A 16,955-nucleotide genomic window follows, 5' to 3' on the forward strand; every position below is an offset into this window, starting at 1 on the left:
CCCCTCCCCATTAAGGGACCCCCTTGTCCCCCCCCCAGCCCAAGAGCCTGGCAGGGCTGAGGGGGGGGGCTGGAGCTGCGGACCCTCCCCTTTTTACCCCCCCCCCCCAAATTAACCACACGCCAGCAAGGGGGATTTTAATTAACATAGAATATATTTTAAAAAATAATAATAATAATAAATCACTCTGGCTCCCTCCGGGGGGGGCCCAGGGCCCCCCACCCGCGGACGGGCACCCCCCGGGGGGGCAATTTTGGGGGGTGGGGGGGCAAAGTTACAAGTGCTTTCTACACGTCCCCGGCAGCTGGGTAATTTGGGGGGGGGGGCTGGGGGTACATATTGGGGGGGGAGTGGGATTTCTCCTTAAACATGATGATTAGCCGGAAAAATGATAAAGAAAAGGCAGAAGCGACCCCCCCCAGCCCCCCCCGGGGGTCTCTACCTACGGGGTTATGTACAGCCACCCCGGGGGGGCGGGGGGCGCCTGGGCTGCTCCCCCCTCCCCAAATTTCCCGGGGTTTTCCCAGGAGAACGGTGCCCGGTTGGGTCTGGGGGTGGGAATTAGGGGAGGGAACCCCCCAGGTTTGTTTTGGGGGGGCCCAGACTGTCTCCCCCTCCCCAGTTTCCCCACGCCGAGGTGGTCCCGGGTTTTTCTGGGAGAACAGAGCCCGGGGGGGGCTGGGGGTGCTGGGGACCCCTCCCCAGCCTCGCTGGAGTCAGAGGGAGCCCTTGGGAGCCCCCTCCCCAATTCTGCCAGGGTTTTCCTGGGACACAGCGACGGTTCCTGGGGCAGGAATTGGGGGGGGGGGTCGCAGCCCCCGACAGCGCCGGTCTGGAGGGTCCCTGGGCAGCCCCCTGCCCACTTTGGGGTCTGCAGGCAGGGACTGGGGGGGCTCCAGCCGGCTTTGGGGCGCCCGTGCCCGCCTGGCCCGGGGCTGGCCCGGTGCATTCCCGGGGCTGTCCCGGTGCCCGCCTGTCCCGGTGCTCTGCTGGTGTTGTCCCGGTGCTTTCCCGGTGCATTCCCGCTGCTCTCCCGGGGCTCTCTGGGTGCTCTCCCGTTGCTGTCCCGGGGCTCTCCCGGTGCTTTCCTGCTTTCCCGGTGCTCTCCCGGTGCTCTCCCGGTGCATTCCCGGTGCATTCCCGGTGCCCGCCTGTCCCGGTGCTGTCCCGGTGCCCTCCCGATGCTCTCCGGGTGCTCTCCCGGTGCTTTCCTGCTCTCCCGGTGCTCTCCGGGTGCTCTCCCGGTGCTTTCCTGCTCTCCCGGTGCTCTCCGGGTGCTCTCCCGGTGCTTTCCTGCTCTCCCGATGCTCTCCGGGTGCTCTCCCAGTGCTTTCCTGCTCTCCCGGTGCCCTCCCGGCGCTCTCCCGGTGCATTCCTGGTGCTGTCCCGCTGCTCTCCCGGTGCTCTCCCGGTGCCTTCCTGCTTTCCCGGTGCTCCCCCGGTGCTGCCCCGGGTGTCAGCGGGAGCGCAGCGGGCGGCGGGGCCGGGGGGCGGGCGCGGCGGGCGGGGCGCGGAGCCGGCCCGGGCTCACTGGAGGCGGTCGGAGCGGAAGGAATCCTCCACGGCGGGGTCGGTGAGCAGCGCGCAGGGGTCGCTCAGCATGCTCAGCCCGTCCAGCGTCAGCGGCTCGATGCGCAGCTCCTCCTCCAGCCCCCCCAGCCCCCCCAGAGACCCCCCCTCCACCTCGAAGCCCGGGACCCCCGCCAGCGCCGTGGCGATCTCCTTGGACAGCCCCGGGGGGGAGTCGCCTGCGGGGGGGGGGACACGGGGGTCAGACAGCCCCGGGACCCCCGTGGCACCACGCCGAGCCCTGACCCCCCTCCCGTGACACCCCAGAGCCCCCAGCCCACCCCACAGATACCCCAGCCCACCCCCAAACAGCCCCCACCCCACAGATCCCCCAGCCCACCCCATGGAGCCCCCACCCCACAGAGCCCCCAGCCCACGGAGCCCCCAGCCCACCCCACAGAGCCCCCAGCCCACCCCACGGAGCCCCCACCCCACGGAGCCCCCAGCCCACCCCACAGAGCCCCCAGCCCCCCGGGACCCCCCCGAGCCCCCACCTGTGAAGATGATGTTGGGGATGGGGCCGTGGCGGCTGCAGTTGCTCAGGTTTGGGCGGTTCAGGCCGGGGGGGTCGTAGCCCCCCTCGCTCGGGGGGTAACTCAGGACCCCCAGCTCCTCGGGGAACCCTCCGCTGTTCCCGGGGGGGCTCTCCCCGACCCCGAACTGCTCCAGCTGCGGGGAGGCACGCGTGAGGAGAGACCCCCACAGAGGCTCCCCTGACCCCACATCCCCCCTGCTGACCCACCCCATATCCCCCATGCAGAGTCCACTGATCCCATGTCCCCCCCCCCCAGGACCCTCCTGAGGGGTCCCCATGTGCCCCACGGAGTCCCCTGGCCCCATGTCCCCCCCTCCCAGGACCCACCCGAGGGTCTGCACCCCATATCCCCCAGGTAGGGTCCTCTGGCCCCATGTCCCCCCCCTCAGGACCTTCCTGAGGGTCTCCACCCCCATATCCCCCAGGTAGGGTCCCCTGAACCCATGTCCCCCCCCCTCAGGACCCCCCTGAGGGTCTCCACCCCCATGTCCCCCGTGCAGGGTCCCCTGACCCCACATTGCCCCCCAGGACCCTCCTGAGGGTCTCCACCCCCATGTCCCCCGTGCAGGGTCCCCTGACCCCACACTGCCCCCCAGGCCCCCCCCCGAGGGGTCCCCCCGTCCCCCTCCCCACGCCCCGTGCCGCACTCACGCTGCCCAGGCCGAAGTCTCCGGGGGGCTGTGCCAGGGGCTGCCCCAGGGCGCTGCCGGGGGTGTAGGGGGGGTTGTAGGGGCGCTGGGGGGGCGCGGGGGCCCGCGGGGGGGGCTGGGAGCCCAGCAGCATTCCCGGCTGGCCGTAGGGGTAGGGCGGCAGCCGCTGATCCGCCGGCAGCTTGCTGGTGTCCAGGGGGACGCCCTGCAGACAGAGGGGACAGAGGGGGTCAGCACGGCCCCCCCGAGGGCGGGGGGCTCCCCCAGCCCCCCCGGCACTGGCAGCCATCCAGCCCTGAGAGCCCCGAATCGGCCACGGCTGCGCCCGGAGCCAGCGCGGGCCGGGGTCCCCTGGGAGGGGACACGGGGGTCCCCCCCACCGGCCCTGAGAACGGGGTGGGGTGAGGGGGGCCCTGGGGTGTGGGTGAGATGAGGATGGAAACGAGACGAGAACTGAAGGGCAGGAGGAGGGGAAGGACAGGAGGACGAGGATGAGGAGGGTGAGGACGAGCAGGACAAAGAGGAGGGCAAGGAAGAGGAAGATGGAGACAAGGAAGAGGACAAAGATGAGGTCCAAGACAAGGACAAGGATGGGGAAGAGGAGAAAGAGAAGGAAGGAAAAGAAGAGAAAGAGAAGGAACGCAAGAAGGATGAGGAGGAAGAGGATGAGGAGGAAGGAGGAGAAGGAAGAGGAAAGGAAGAGAAGGGGGACGAGGAAGAGGCCGAGGAAGAGGAGAAAAATAAGGAAGAAAAAGAAGAGAAAGAGAAGGAAGACAAGAAGGACAAGAAGAAGGAGAATGGGGAAGAGAATGAGGAGGAAGGACGAGAAGAAGGAAGGGGAAAGGAAGAGAAGGGGGATGAGGAGGAGGCCAAGGAAGAGGAGAAAGAGAAGGACGAAAAAGAAGAGAAAGATGAGGAGGAGGGTGGGGAAGAGGATGAGGAGGAAGGAGGAGGAGAAGGACGGGGAAAGGAAGAGGAGGGGGCCGAGGAAGAGGCCGAGGAAGAGGAGGAGGCGGCGGCGCTGGAGCGTGGGGACGATGCGTACCTGGGTGATGGAGGACAATGTGGGTGACATTGTTGGTGAGAACTGTTTGGGGTGCTGCCGTCTGCAGTCGCCGGCCACGGGCAGGGACAGGGGGCTGAGCGGGACGCGCCGGCGGGGCGAGGTGGCCGCGAAGGAGCCGCCCAGCCCCGAGGGCAGGCTGGGGTTGCTGGGCGAGGACTGCAGCGGCTGGCTGCGGGGGGACGTGGGCAGCGAGGGGTTGGAGAGCGAGGAGGACAGGGAGGAAGGCAGGGACTGGTTGGAGAGGGAGGAGGGGATGGAGGAGCTGCTGTGGGAGGACTGGAGCGAGGGGTTGCTGAGGGAGGCCTGCAGGGAGGGGCTGCGCAGGGAGGCCTGCAGGTTGGGGTTGCTCAGGGAGGACTGCAGGGACGGGTTACTCAGGGAGCTCTGCAGAGGTGAGGGGAGTCCTGTGGGGATAAAAACAGAGAGCACCGTTACCCCGGCACGGCCCCGAGCCCCGGGACGGCCCGGGCGGGGCTCCCGGGGCACGGGGGGGGGATGGAGGGGGAACGGAGCGGTCACAGCGATGGAGACGGACACAGGGACGGACACACACCCCGGGCAGGGGGACGGGGGGGGAGATGGGCTCCTCCCAGCCCCCTGTCACCATCAGACCCCAGGAATGAGAGCTGCGCTCCCCCCGGGCCCCCACAACGCCTTTGGACCCCATAGGGCAACAGGGCGGGAGCTGGGCTCCCCCCACACACCCACAGCACCCCCAAATCCACCAAACCCCATCCCCTCCCCCAGACTGGCCAGGCCCCATCCCAGACTGGGAATCCTGGAGCCACCCCAGGTCACCTCCTGGGGGTGGGGGGTCTCTGTGTCCCCCCACCTTTGCTGAGCTCCCCGTGTCCCCCACAGCAGTGCCCAGCCTTGGGGTGCTCTGTGCCCCCCCGGGCGGGGCGGGGGTCCTGGCTCACCTGGGGGGTCGTAGCCCAGCCCCACGCCGCCGGTGCCGCTGATGCCCAGGTGGGTCATGGTGGTGGCCAGGTTGGAGGTGCTGCTGCCCCCACTCAGGGCGGGGTACGGGGCCTCCTCGGGGTCCAGGGGGGTGGGCAAGGGGGACGGGAAGTGCAGCGTGGTCAGGTCGGGCAGGGACCCCCCCGTGTTGAGGGCCGAGGGCATGAGGGGCACGTTGGCAGCTTGATCCGGGGATGGGAATATGCTGGGGAGGGGGCAGAGGCAGGATCAGGGCAGGAGCAGGGCTGCCTCCCCACGCAGCCCGTGCCCAGAGCCCCCTCCCCATGCCAGCCCCTCTCTGGGAGCCCCCTCCCCATCCCAGCCCCCCCCAGCACTCACTGGGAGCCCCCTCCCCATCCCAGCCCCTCTCTGGGAGCCCCCTCCCCACCCCAGCCCCTCTCTGGGAGCCCCCTCCCCACCCCAGCACTCACTGGATTCCCGGGACCTCGCAGGAGCGCGGCCGGGCCGAGGAGGACGAGAGCTGTGGGATCAAAGCAGGGCAATGAGGCCAGGCCAGGCCACAGGGCTGGGGACAGCAAGTGGGGGACACAGGGGGACATCCCCACCCACCTTCTTGGTGTCCCAGGGCTTCAGCGAGTGCTTGTTGTCATCGAAGTTCTCTTCGATGGGAGGCACTTGGAAAAGAAACACTGGGAAGGGGACAGGGGGTCAGGGGGAGGAGGGGGCACAGAGGGGTGCACATGAGACCCCCCCAGGGACAGAGGGGACCTGGGGACACACAGGGGTGACATCAGAGCCCCCCCGGCACAGAGGGGACCTGGGGGCACGGCCGGGTGCCACGCTCACCTTTGCTGTCCGAGTCCCCGTCCAGGAAACCTGCGGGGCAGCAGGAGGGTCAGGGGAGCCCCGAGGGGAGGGGGCTGCCCTGGGAGCCCCCAGGGGGGCGTGGGGAGCTCACCAGCACGGCGGCCGGGCGGGGGTCCGGCCTGAGAGGGGCCCAGGTAGGCGTCCTGGGGCGCGGGGTTCATCACGCTCGTGTGCAGCGCCGAGTCCGAATTCGTCCTGGGAGCGGGGAGAGCTGCCTGGACCCCGGCCCCCTCCCCACTGACAGCCCCCAGCCCAGCCCCAGCCCCCTCCTGCTGTTCCTGTGCCCCCTCCTCATGTGGGTGCCTCTCCCTGCGCCCCCTCCCCACGGGGGTCTCTCTCCCTGTGCCCCCAGACCTGCTCCCATCTCCTCCACCACCCCCCGGCATGGGGGGACAATGGGGACCCCCAGGGACCCTTTAGGGGCTGGGGGCACCCGGGGTGTTCCCAGTGAGTTGTTCCAAGGCAGAGGAGGGCTGGGAAAAGGCCGCTGGGACGAGTGACAAAGAGGGACATTGTTCAGCTGTGGCACAGGGGGGCAAAGGGACCCCTCCAGCGGGGGGCCCTGAGGGGTCCCCAGGGCCACCTCCTCCCCAGGGGGGTCCCCAGGGCCCCTCCAGGGGTCCCCAGGGCCACCTCCTCTGCAGGGGCTCCAAGCAAGGGTTGGAGCCTGGCTTGGGAACAGGGAGAACACGGAATCAAGCCATCCATTACCTGTTGAGAGCTGAGGGCAGCCGGAATAAATGTCCTTTTTCCATGGGGAAATTGCTCCAGGGCATGGTCCTGTGGAGGGACACGGTGGGACCAGGGGAGGCAGTGGGGTGGGCAACAAGGAGCCATGGGGGAGGCAGGGCACCCCTCAGTGACCCTCGACCCCATTCCCTGCCCTGGGAGGGCTGGGAACAGCAGGGAGATGGGAACAACAGGGAGATGGGATGGGGACAGGGACATGGGGTGGGGACAGAGACATGGCTGCCACACCCCATACTGGGACACAGACACTCAAGGAATGGAGCTGGAGCTCAGACTTGTCACCTGTCCCTGGGAATTCCCCTGATCCAGACCCCTCTTCCTGGGGACACTTTGCGGGACAATCCCAAAATCTGAGGGACAGGAGCTTCCCCCATCTTTCTCCCAGCAATTCCCTCTGCCCCATCCCAGATCCCAGGAACGGCGCCTGTGCCAGAGCCTCTTCCACCCCCAAACCTCCAGGATGGGAACGAGATGGGGACAGGCACGCAGGACCCAGGGAAAGCAGGGAATCACCTCCTCCAGCTGGGCTCGGGCGGAGGTGACAGGTACGTGGGTCCGTAGGGAGAGCTGTCGATGTGGGGGGCACGTTAAGGGCCACACGGAGAGCTGGGGGGTTCCCAAATCCCCTGGGAAGGGCTCGGGGGCAGCGCTGGGGACACGGGACAAAGGATATCTGCCGGACGTAGCGGCGCAGCGGGGACATCATCCTGCGCGGGTCCCGCTGCACGCGCTCCACCAGCCCGTGGTGCCGCGTGCTCCGCGTGGAATCCAGCGGCGACGGGCCCTGAGGGGAGGCAGAGGGGCTCAGCACCGCCTCCCCCTCCAGCCGCGGGTGAAGGGGTCGAGGAGCAGCCCCTCCAGCCCGCCCCAGGGGCTGCCAGGGCCCCGAGGAGTCACCTGGAAGTCGGGAGCGCCGGTGCCGAGCTGGTTGACGTTGGGCAGGGAGCCGCTGTAGAAGGGGCCCCGGCTGTGGGCCAGCCGCAGCTTCTGCGCCTGCAGCTGGGGGGACACGGCGGGGGGACGCGTCGCGGGGGGCTCGGGGTGTGCAGCGCCCCCCAAACCGCCCCCTGGCACAGCCAGGCTCCTTTTGCCACTCAGCAGGGGGACGCGGTGGATCCGGCCCCCTGGCATGCAGGGCGGGATGGATGAGGGGATCCCTGTCCCGCAGTCCTGGATCACAGCCTGAGCCCGGCTCCTCCTGTCCCAGACACGCTCTGGGGTCACGGATCCAGAGGGATTTTCCGCCTCACCCACGCCAAGGCCACCCCGGAGATTCCAGGGCCTCAAGGCCGGGGGAAGGAGCCACAGCAAAGCACAGCGGGAGATAACGGGATCCCAAAAGCAGCCGGGATTCCCGGGATTCCCGGGACGGGGAACGGCCCCCAGCACCCTCCAGCAGCAGGGCACGGCCCAATCCCCCCATCCTGACGGAGCAGGGCTCCCCTGATCAGCCCCACGGCGAGGCAGGGCTTCCCTGCTCCCAATCCCCAGGGAGGGAGCAATTCCCTGGGATAAACCCACAGGAGTCCCCTTTCCCCCGGAGCTGGGGGTCCCTGAGTAGATCCACTGCTCCTCAGTGCCTGGAGAAATCCCAGGCAAAGAGAAGCTGAAGCCCAAAAACCAGCTGAGAAACGGGAAACACCAAATTCCTGAGCGTAAAACCATGGGAATCCAGATCCAGAGGGAAAAACAAGGAAAACAACCCAAAAAACCCCAGGAGATTTAGGCAGCAGCTGGCGGGATTAGCGCTGGGGCTTAAGGTCTTGGGATGGAGCACGGAGCTCCAAGCCAGGATCCCTGCAGGAGCCCGGAACCCGGGAGCAGCCCCGAAAGATCCGGGAAAAACTCCGGGAACAACGAGCAAAGCTGGGGGGGCTGCGGATCCCACGGGTGGGGAACGGATGGGGCAGGGATGAGGGAAGGAATTCCCACAGGAGCCATCCCAGAGCGGGATCGGGGGGGCTGAATTCCCGGAGGAATGATTCCAGGCAGGGATGAGGGAAGGAATTCCCAGAGCGGGATCAGGGGCTGAATTCCCAGAGGAATGATTCCAGGCAGGGATGAGGGAAGGAATTCCAGAGGGGGATCAGGGGCTGAATTCCCAGAGGAATAATTCCAGGCAGGGATGAGGGAAGGAATCCCCAGAGGAGCCATCCCAGAGTGGGATCAGGGAGTGAATTCCCAGAGGAATGATTCCAGGCAGGGATGAGGGAAGGAATTCCCAGAGGGGGATCAGGGGGTGAATTCCCAGAGGAATGATTCCAGGCAGGGATGAGGGAAGGAATTCCTAGAGGAGCCATCCCAGAGGAGGATCAGGGGCTGAATTCCCAGAGGAATGATTCCGGGCAGGGATGAGGGAAGGAATTCCCAGAGCGGGATCAGGGAGTGAATTGCCAGAGGAATGATTCTGGGCAGGGATGAGGGAAGGAATTCCTAGAGAAGCCATCCCAGAGCAGGATCAGGGGGTGAATTCCCGGAGGAATGATTCCCAGAGGAGCCATCCCCGAGGGGAATCAGGGCCTGAATTCCCAGAGGAATGATTCCAGGCAGGGATGAGGGAAGGAATTCCCAGAGGGGGATCAGGGAGTGAATTCCCGGAGGAATGATTCCAGGCAGGGATCGGGACTGCCCCCGCTGCACATTAACCAGCTGTTTGCTCTGCAAACACGGCCCCAAAATCCCTGGGGATGGAAGCACGGCACGGGATCCACCCCGCTCCTGAAGTCCCCAGGGAGGGACAGAGAGGTCCGGCCCATCCCCAAACTCCCCGAGGATGTCCCTGTCGCTGTGCCAGTGACATCCCAGACCCCGCAGAGCCGCGAGCCACCGCGCTCTCCAAGCCAAGAATTCCCGGTTTTGAAAGCTCTGCTGGGTATTCCCTGGATTCTCCCGGGGATGGAGCAGCCCCCATGCCCTGGATGAGCCTCTCCCCGCATCCCACCCTCCTCATCCTCATCCTCCACCCCGCAGCTGGGCTGGGAAGGACCAAACTCCACCAAACCCCGGGACGGCAGACACGAAACCCCCGCAGGTTTCGGGAGGCAATTCCAGACCAGCTCCTCCCCAAGCACATCTGGAGCATTCCCGGCCTTCCCGATCCCCTCGGGGCCAGCCGTTCCCGGAGCTGGGGAGCGGATTGATCCCGGCTCCGCCATCCCGGGGCAGCTCCCGGCCTTTCCCGGCTCCAAACCCGGCCCGAGCATCCCCCGGGATCCCGAGGGTCCCCGGGACAGGGACAGAGCCCGGAGCTCCCCCGGGGCGGGCTCCGGGCCATCAGGGCTCCTTCTCCCCCCCCAATTCCGGGAGCTGCGCTGGGACACGCCGGGATCCACCCGGAGCCCCCCCGGACCCTCCCCACAAACCCCCTCCCCAAAATCCTCACAGCCCCCTCCAACACCCCCAAAGCCTCCCGAGCCCTCCCGGACCCTTCCGCCCCCAACCCAAACCCTTCACAGCACCCCTCGAGCCCTCAAACTCCCCCCCAGCATCTTCCCAGCCTCTCCAGTCCCCTCCAACCCCCTCCCCAAATTCTCCGCGGGCCCCCCCATCCCCTCACGACCCCTCCGGCCCCCCCACAGCCTCACCCCCACATCCCCTCACGACCCCCTCAAATCACGGCCCCCGCCAGCTCCTCAAGACCCCCCTCAGCCCCTCCCGATCCCCCCGGCCCCCCGGCCCCGGTCGCCCCCAGCCCCTCACGGCCCCTCCGCCGCGGCCCCCCCCGCCCCGCGGCGCATCCGGCGCGGCGGCCCGTCCTCACCCGTGTGGAGCAGATCTCCATCATGACCTCCTCGAAGGCCGCGGTCTCCTCCGCCTGCCGCTGCTTCTGCAGCGCGATCTTCTCGCTGAACTTGCGCGGGTTGGACGCACCGGCGCCGGCCGAGGGTCCCGCGCCGGGCCCGGGCCCGGCCCCCGCGCCCGCCGCCGCCATCTTCCCCGCTCCGCCGCTCCGCCGCCGCCGCCGCGCGCGGCACGCCGGGAGCTGTAGTTCAGCAGGCAGGGCCAACAGCGGGGTGTGATGGCTGTGTGGACTACAACTCCCTGCGGTCTGTGCGGGCGCTGCGCAGGGAGTGCTGGGAAATGGAGGCGCCGGGTTACAAAGTACTGGGGGGTGAGGGAGGTGAGGACTACAAGTCCCGGAGAGCAGCGCGCGGCGGGGAAGGGGCGTGGCCTCTGGAAGGGGCGTGGCCTGCGGCCGTGAGGGGAATGGGGGGACGAGGATGGCGGGGCTCAGAAATGGGGGGCTCTGGGGGGCACAGCGGGGCCACCCCCGCCCCAAGCCTGGGAGCAGAGCAGACACCCCCCCACACCCAAAACTGGGGGGTACCAGACACCCCCAGCCCATCTGTCCCGGGGGTCACCGCGACACACCCCAAATTCCATCCCACCCTCCCCAGGCACAGGCAGCCATTTGGGGTTCAGTCCTTTATTTGCTTCATCCAACACCCCCAAATCCGGGGGAGTCCGTAAGGGCACTTGTGGTTATTGGGGGGGGGGACAGCACCGATCCCTTGTGCAGGTGGGGAAACTGAGGCACGGCGCTGCGAGAGGCACTTTGGCACTTCGGAACGGGGGGCGCAGGGTGGGACACAAGTAATCCCAGGAGCGAGAATGGGGGGGATCCCAGGCCTGGCGGGGTCTGCCCCTGGGAAAGAGGACAGTTTAGACAGGGGAAACTGAGGCACGGCGATGGAAACTGAGGCACGGCGATGCGAGAGGCACTTTGGCACTTCGGAAAGGACGACGCGAATCCCACGGGATCCTCCCGGCCGGGCCACCCTCACCCCTTGACGAAGAGGATGGCGCTGACCAAGGCGAAGCCGCCGAGGATCAGGATGACCTTGGGGATGCGGTTCCCGGGCGCGCCCAGCTCCTGCGGCAGAATCTCCAGGAAGGTGACGAAGAGGAAGGTGCCGGCCGCCAGCCCCTCCAGCACGGCCCGGCACAGGCGCTGCCGCGGCCCCGCGCCCGCCGCCAGCGCCGTGCCCACGCCGACGCCCAGCGGGGACATGAGCGCCAGCAGCGCCACGCACGAGGCCACGGCGGGCGGGCGCAGGCGGCTGCGCAGCAGCTCCAGCGCCAGCCCGAAGGCCACGGCGCCCTTGTGCAGCAGCAGGGCCAGCAGCACGCGCAGCGCGGCCGCCTCGCCCTCGCGCAGCCCCAGCGCCAGCCCCTCCAGCGCGGCGTGCAGCGCCAGCGCCAGCGCCAGCGCCGCGGCGCGCAGCGCCCCGCGAGCCGCCGGGGCCGGGGCCTGGATGGAGGCGCCGGGCAGCAGCGCCCGCGACTCCTCCTCGGGGCGCTCGGGCAGCTCGCGCTGCGCCAGCGTCGCCTGCTCCAGCACCAGCACCAGGAAGAAGCCCATGGCCAGGATGAACTGCGGCAGCGGGAACTGCAGCTGCGGGCAAGGGGGGCAGTGCCAAGGGCGAGCCGCGGGCACGGCGGGAGCTCTGCGCGCCTCACGCGGGGCTGGAGGGGCTCCCGGGGACGGTCACCACCCCCAGGGACCGTGTCACCACCCCCAGGGACAGTGTCACCACCCCCAGGGATGGTGTCACTATCTCCAGGGACAGTGTCACTGTCTCCAGGGACGGTGTCACCACCCCCAGGGACGGTGTCACCATTCCCAGGGACAGTGTCACCATTCCCAGGGATGGTGTCACTCTCTCCAGGGACGGTGTCACCATTCCGGCTGCCCCGCTGGCACCTGTCTGGCCCTGCTGTCCCTGTCCCTGCTGTCCCTTCTCCGTTGTCCCAGCCGCCCTGTCCTACCCCATTCTCAATGTCCTCAGTGTCCCACTCTCACTGTGTCCCCTGCGCTGTCCGTGCTCTGTCCTTGTCCCTTTGTCATTGTCCCCTCTCTGCCTTGTTCCTTTCTCACTGTCCATGCTCTGTCCTTGTCCCTTTCTCATTGTCCCCCCTGCACTGTCCCCATCCCAGCCACCCCCTCCCCACCAGCCCCTTTCCCAATCCCAGGGACACCCATGGGGACAGGGTCAGGGACCCCATGGGGACAGGGACAGGGACAGGGACCCCATGGAGACAGAGACCCCATGGGGACAGGCACAGGGCCCCTGTGGGGACAGGGACCCCGTGGGGACAGGGACACCCTTAGGGACAGGGACACCCTTATGGACAGGGCCCCGTGGGGACAGGGACAGGGACACTGTGGGGACAGGGACCCCGTGGGGACAGGCCCCGGTGCCGGGGGTCTCACCGTGACGCGCAGCCCCTCGAGCGCGGCGGCGATGCTGCCCAGGTAGTCGGGCAGCAGGTCGAGCAGGAAGGTGCCCATGAAAACCCCGCCCGAGAAGCAGCTCACCAGGCTGAGCACGGGGCTGCGGGGGTCTGGGGGAAAGGGGGGGCTGAGACCCCAAAGAGACCCCCCCCAGCAGCCCTGCACCCTGACAGGCCCCTTGGGGACAGCCCTGAGGTGGGGACAGCCCGGTCCAGACCCTCGGGACACCCCCGGGAACCCTGAGACCCCCCAAACTCCACGATCCCGCCTCCACCTCAGACTCCCCCGACTCCACAAAAACACCCAAAACCCCTGAGACCCCCCAGACCCCTGAGACCCCCCAGACCCCTGAGATCCCCCAGACCCCCTCAAACCCCTGAGACCCCCCAGATCCCTCAAACCCCTGAGACCCGCCAGACCCCCCAGACCCCTGAGACCCCCCAGACCCCCTCAAACCCCTGAGGCCCCTCCAGACCCCTCCAGGCCCCCCAGACCCCCCAAACCCTCCAGACCCCCCCAGACACCCCAGGCTCCCCAGACCCCTCCAGACCCCCCAGACCCCTGAGACCCCCCCAGGCCCCCGCAGACTCCTCCAGACCCTCCAAACCCCCCAGACCCCCCAACCCCTGAGACCCCCCAGACCCCCCAACCCCTGAGACCCCTCCAGCCCCCCCCAGCCCCCCATGCCCGGTACCGGGGGGCCGTCGGAAGCACCAGAGGGGCGCGAGGCCGCAGGCGAGGGGCAGCAGCAGCAGCAGCACCAGCGAGCCCAGCTTCACGGCCAGCCCGGGCGGGGGCTGCGCGGCCGCCGCGGGGCTCCAGGCCAGCGCGGCCCCGGTGCCGGTGTCCATCGCCATCCCGGAGCTCAGCGCCCGCCGCCGGGAGAGCTCCGAGCCGCGCTGCGCATCCCCGGCGAGCGGGGCTGGAACGGGACGGGCGCTCAGAGCCGCCCCCCCGCCGGTGCCGGTGACTCACCCGGGGGCCCCGGGACACGGGGAGGGACCGGAGTGCGAACAAGGACCGGAATGGAGGGGCGGGATGGGGAACTGGGCACGGCAGAGCGCGTCAGGGGTCAAGGACCGCGAGCGGGGACCAGGGCCGCAACCGGGATCGTGAACCGGGAGTGGGACCCGCGATCAAGAACCGGGATTGCGAACCGGGACCGAGGAACGGGACCGAGGGGAACCGGGAAATGAGGACCGGGATGGGCTTTTCCGGGACTGGGAGCGGAACCGGGGCCGAGGAAAGGGGACGGGGACAGGGTCAGGGACGGGGACAGGGACGGGACGGGACCCCCGCCGCCCCGCACTCACCGCCCGCCGCGTCCCGGGAACTCCGGGGGGCGGCGCCGCCTCCGCCGGCCCAGCCAATGGCCACGCGGAATCCCCTGTGGCGTCACTGACTGACGTGCGGCTGAGCCAATGGGGAGCGAGCGGGGCCCGCGCGGCCCCGCGGCCCCGGGAGCGCGCACGTGTCCGCCGGGCCGGGCGGGGCGGGGGGATCCTCCCGGTGCCCGCCGCGCCGCTCCCCGGCCCCCGTTACCGGCAGCACCTCCCCGTTCCTGCCCTCCCGGCCCCCGTTACCGGGGGCATCCCCCCGTTCCTCCACCCCAAGCTCCGTTACCGGGAGCGCGGGGGGGCACCGGCTCCGGTACAGAACCACCGGAGCCGCCCCGGTTCCCCCGAGAGACCCTCCCGGTAGCGGGGCAGCCGCAGCCCCCCGCTGCCCCCCGGGAGCCCCGAGCCCCGCGGGGGGAGGGACGATCCCGGCCCTTCCCGGCACGGGGCGGGACTTGGCTGCGTTCCCCCGGGATCCCGGAGATCCTGGTGCCCAGCGCCGGCACCGGGCGGAGGCGGCGGCACCGCCGGGGGACCCCGAGGAGGGGGCGCGGGGGTTCATCCCCGGGGGTCGGGTCTCGGGGGGTCCCGCGGCGGGGTCCCCAGGGAGCCCCAATGGAGGCACCGGAGCTCCCGGAGCCGGACGGGCTCTTCCCGGATCCCGCCGCGCTGCCGGTGCCGGTTCTGAGCTTCCAGACCTTGACGCTCCCGGAGGATGATGTGAGTGGGGGTGGGAGGGGCGCGGGACCCCCGCGGGGACACCGGCCCGTCCCGGGGGTCCCGTCACGGTGTCCCCGCAGGGCAGCGGAGCCGAGGAGCTGCTGGGGCTGACGGTGAACCCCGACATCGCCTGCGGGCTCGGCAGCGGCCCGGAGCCCCCCCGGCCCCAGGGGGCCCCCCCGGTGCTGCTGGAGGTGGTCTGCGACCTCAGCACGCCCCTGCTCCCCTCGCTGTTCCCCGGCATCCAGCTGGCCCCGAGCCCCGAGCCCCAGCCCGCGGTGGGTCCCGGCACTCTCAGCTCACCCTGGACCCCCCAATTCACCCCCATATCCCCCCACATTCCCCCCCGGACCCCCCCAGCTCACCCCCGGACCCCGCAGTTCATCCTCGGACGCCCCCAGATCCTCCCCGGATGCCCCCAGTTCACCCCCGGACCCCCCCAGTTCATCTCCAGACCCCCAGATTCCCCCCCGGACCCCCTCAGTTCATCCCCGCACCCCCCAGCTCACAGCTCACCCCAGGAACCCCCCAGATCTCCCCCCCGGACCCCCCCAGCTCACCCCCGGACCCCCAATTCATCCCCACACTCCCCCAGTTCATCCCCAGACCCCCCAGTTCACCCCCAAACCCCCCAGCTTGGCCCCGGACCCCTCAGCTCGCCCCCAGACCTCCCAGACTCCCCAGCTCACCCCCGGACCCCCCCCAGCTCACTCCCGGACCCCCTCAGTTCACCCCTGGACCCCCCCAGATATCCCCCCGGACCCCCCCAGTTCACTCCCGCACCCCCCAGCTCACCCCAGGACCCCCCCAGATCGCCCCCCGGACCCCCTAGCTCAATCCCGCACCCTCACAGTTCACTCCCGCACCCCCCAGCTCACCCCTAGATCCCCCCGGCCCCCCCCAGCTCACCCCCGGACCCCCCTCAGATCTCCCCCAGACCCCCCCAGATCCCCCCCAGACCCCCCAGCTCACCCCCGGACCCCCCTCAGATCTCCCCCAGACCCCCCCAGATCCCCCCCGGCCCCCCCCAGCTCACCCCCGGCCCCCCCAGGCCGGCCCCGTCCCGCAGCTCCGGCTGACGGAGGAGGAGCGGCGGCTGCTGCTGCAGGAGGGGGTGACCCTGCCGGGGGAGCTGCCCCTCACCCAGGTGCGTGGGGGGGACTCGGGGGGTCGGGGGGCCCGGGGGGGGACCGCAGTGACCCCTCCGTGCTCCAGGCCCAGGAGCGGCTCCTGAAAAAGGTGCGGAGAAAGATCCGGAACAAGCAGTCGGCGCAGGACAGCCGGCGGAGGAAGAAGGAATACCTGGACGAGCTGGAGAGCAGGTGGGGCCGCTGCTCCCGTTATCCCGGTGTGCCCGGTGTGCCCGGTGTGCCCGGTGTGTCCCCTGCCCGGTCACTGCCCCCGTCTCTGCCCGGGCAGGGCGGCTGCGTGCTCGGCACTGAACCAGGAGCTGCGGAAAAAGGTCCAGGAGCTGGAGACAAGCAACGGGTGAGCACGGGGGGCTCCGGGAACGGGCACCGGGAGGGAAGGGGGCAGCACGAGGGGCATGGGGCTGAGCCCGGTCCCTCCCGCAGGTCTCTCCTGCGGCAGCTCCAGGCGCTGATCAAGGAAACGTCGGGCAAGCCCGCGCAGACCGGCACCTGTGTCCTGGTACGGCGCTCGGGGACCCTCCCGGGACCCTCCCGGCCCCGGTCCGGGGCTCACGGCTCCCTCCCCTCCCGCAGATCCTGTTCCTGTCGCTGGGGCTGATCCTGCTGCCCAGCTCCAGCCCGTTCCGCCGGGGCGGCGGCCGGGACGGCCTCGGAGCCACCGGAGGTAACGGGAGCGCCGGGAGGGGGCGGCGGGGCCAGCCCCCCCTGCCCAGCGCCACCACGGCCGTCCCTGTCCCGCAGTGATCTCCAGGAACATCCTGGCGCGGCGGGAGCCGGGAGCGGCCGCAGAGTCCCCGTTCCCCCGGTGGATCCCGGGGCCAGAGCCGGGAGCCGGGCTGGAGGACGGAGCCGGGGGGGGGGCCCGGGGATGGGATTCCCACCCCCCCCAGGGATCGTGGCAGCAATTCCTCCAGGGAGGACACGGGGACAGGGGGACACGGGGGTGAGATGTGATGGGTCCAGAATAAATCCACGCTCTGTTTGCACCCCTGGAATGTCGGGGGGGCGGGAATGGGGAACATTCCAGCGCTGCTGCAGGCACATGGATCAGGATTCATCCCACATTCCACTCCTGGGGGTTCCCAGGGACCCCCGGCGCGCTCCCAGTGCTGGAGGAAACAGAGATCCCCCCCAGGAAACAAACACAGCATCAC

The 16,955-nt window shown here is 69.6% G+C and overlaps 3 protein-coding genes across 5 annotated transcripts; 1 reads left to right on the forward strand and 2 right to left on the reverse strand.

Moving 5' to 3' along the window:
* Positions 1-135: 135 nt before the first annotated feature.
* Positions 136-10,315, reverse strand: CRTC2 (CREB regulated transcription coactivator 2). 2 transcript variants are annotated; one of them, XM_064401621.1, is made up of 14 exons: positions 10,119-10,315; positions 7,256-7,357; positions 7,030-7,142; positions 6,872-6,931; positions 6,320-6,388; positions 5,700-5,803; positions 5,588-5,617; positions 5,351-5,430; positions 5,212-5,261; positions 4,741-4,985; positions 3,800-4,224; positions 2,756-2,959; positions 2,064-2,238; positions 136-1,748 (listed from the first exon to the last, which is right to left on the reverse strand). In XM_064401621.1, the coding sequence occupies exons 1-14, from the start codon at positions 10,287-10,289 to the stop codon at positions 1,528-1,530; spliced, it is 2,049 nt and encodes a 682-aa protein (XP_064257691.1). In that variant the 5' UTR covers positions 10,290-10,315; the 3' UTR covers positions 136-1,527. The 2 variants fall into 2 exon arrangements, with proteins under 2 accessions (XP_064257691.1, XP_064257692.1); XM_064401622.1 differs by lacking the exon at positions 3,800-4,224.
* Positions 10,316-10,774: 459 nt separating this feature from the next.
* On the reverse strand, positions 10,775-14,027 carry SLC39A1 (solute carrier family 39 member 1). 2 transcript variants are annotated; one of them, XM_064401572.1, is made up of 4 exons: positions 13,907-14,027; positions 13,288-13,515; positions 12,573-12,703; positions 10,775-11,753 (listed from the first exon to the last, which is right to left on the reverse strand). In XM_064401572.1, exons 2-4 carry the CDS (start codon positions 13,448-13,450, stop codon positions 11,139-11,141), a joined length of 909 nt encoding a protein of 302 aa, XP_064257642.1. In that variant the 5' UTR covers positions 13,451-13,515; positions 13,907-14,027; the 3' UTR covers positions 10,775-11,138. The 2 variants fall into 2 exon arrangements, with proteins under 2 accessions (XP_064257642.1, XP_064257641.1); XM_064401571.1 differs by lacking the exon at positions 13,907-14,027 and having other exon boundaries at positions 13,288-13,896.
* CREB3L4 (cAMP responsive element binding protein 3 like 4) lies at positions 14,015-16,952 on the forward strand. Its single transcript, XM_064401569.1, has 8 exons — positions 14,015-14,650; positions 14,731-14,928; positions 15,702-15,797; positions 15,866-15,972; positions 16,070-16,138; positions 16,225-16,300; positions 16,375-16,465; positions 16,543-16,952. The coding sequence occupies exons 1-8, from the start codon at positions 14,015-14,017 to the stop codon at positions 16,746-16,748; spliced, it is 1,479 nt and encodes a 492-aa protein (XP_064257639.1). The 3' UTR covers positions 16,749-16,952.
* Positions 16,953-16,955: the final 3 nt, after the last annotated feature.

The sequence above is a fragment of the Passer domesticus genome, chromosome 32, assembly GCF_036417665.1.
Source record: "Passer domesticus isolate bPasDom1 chromosome 32, bPasDom1.hap1, whole genome shotgun sequence".
Taxonomy (NCBI): Eukaryota; Metazoa; Chordata; class Aves; order Passeriformes; family Passeridae; genus Passer; species Passer domesticus.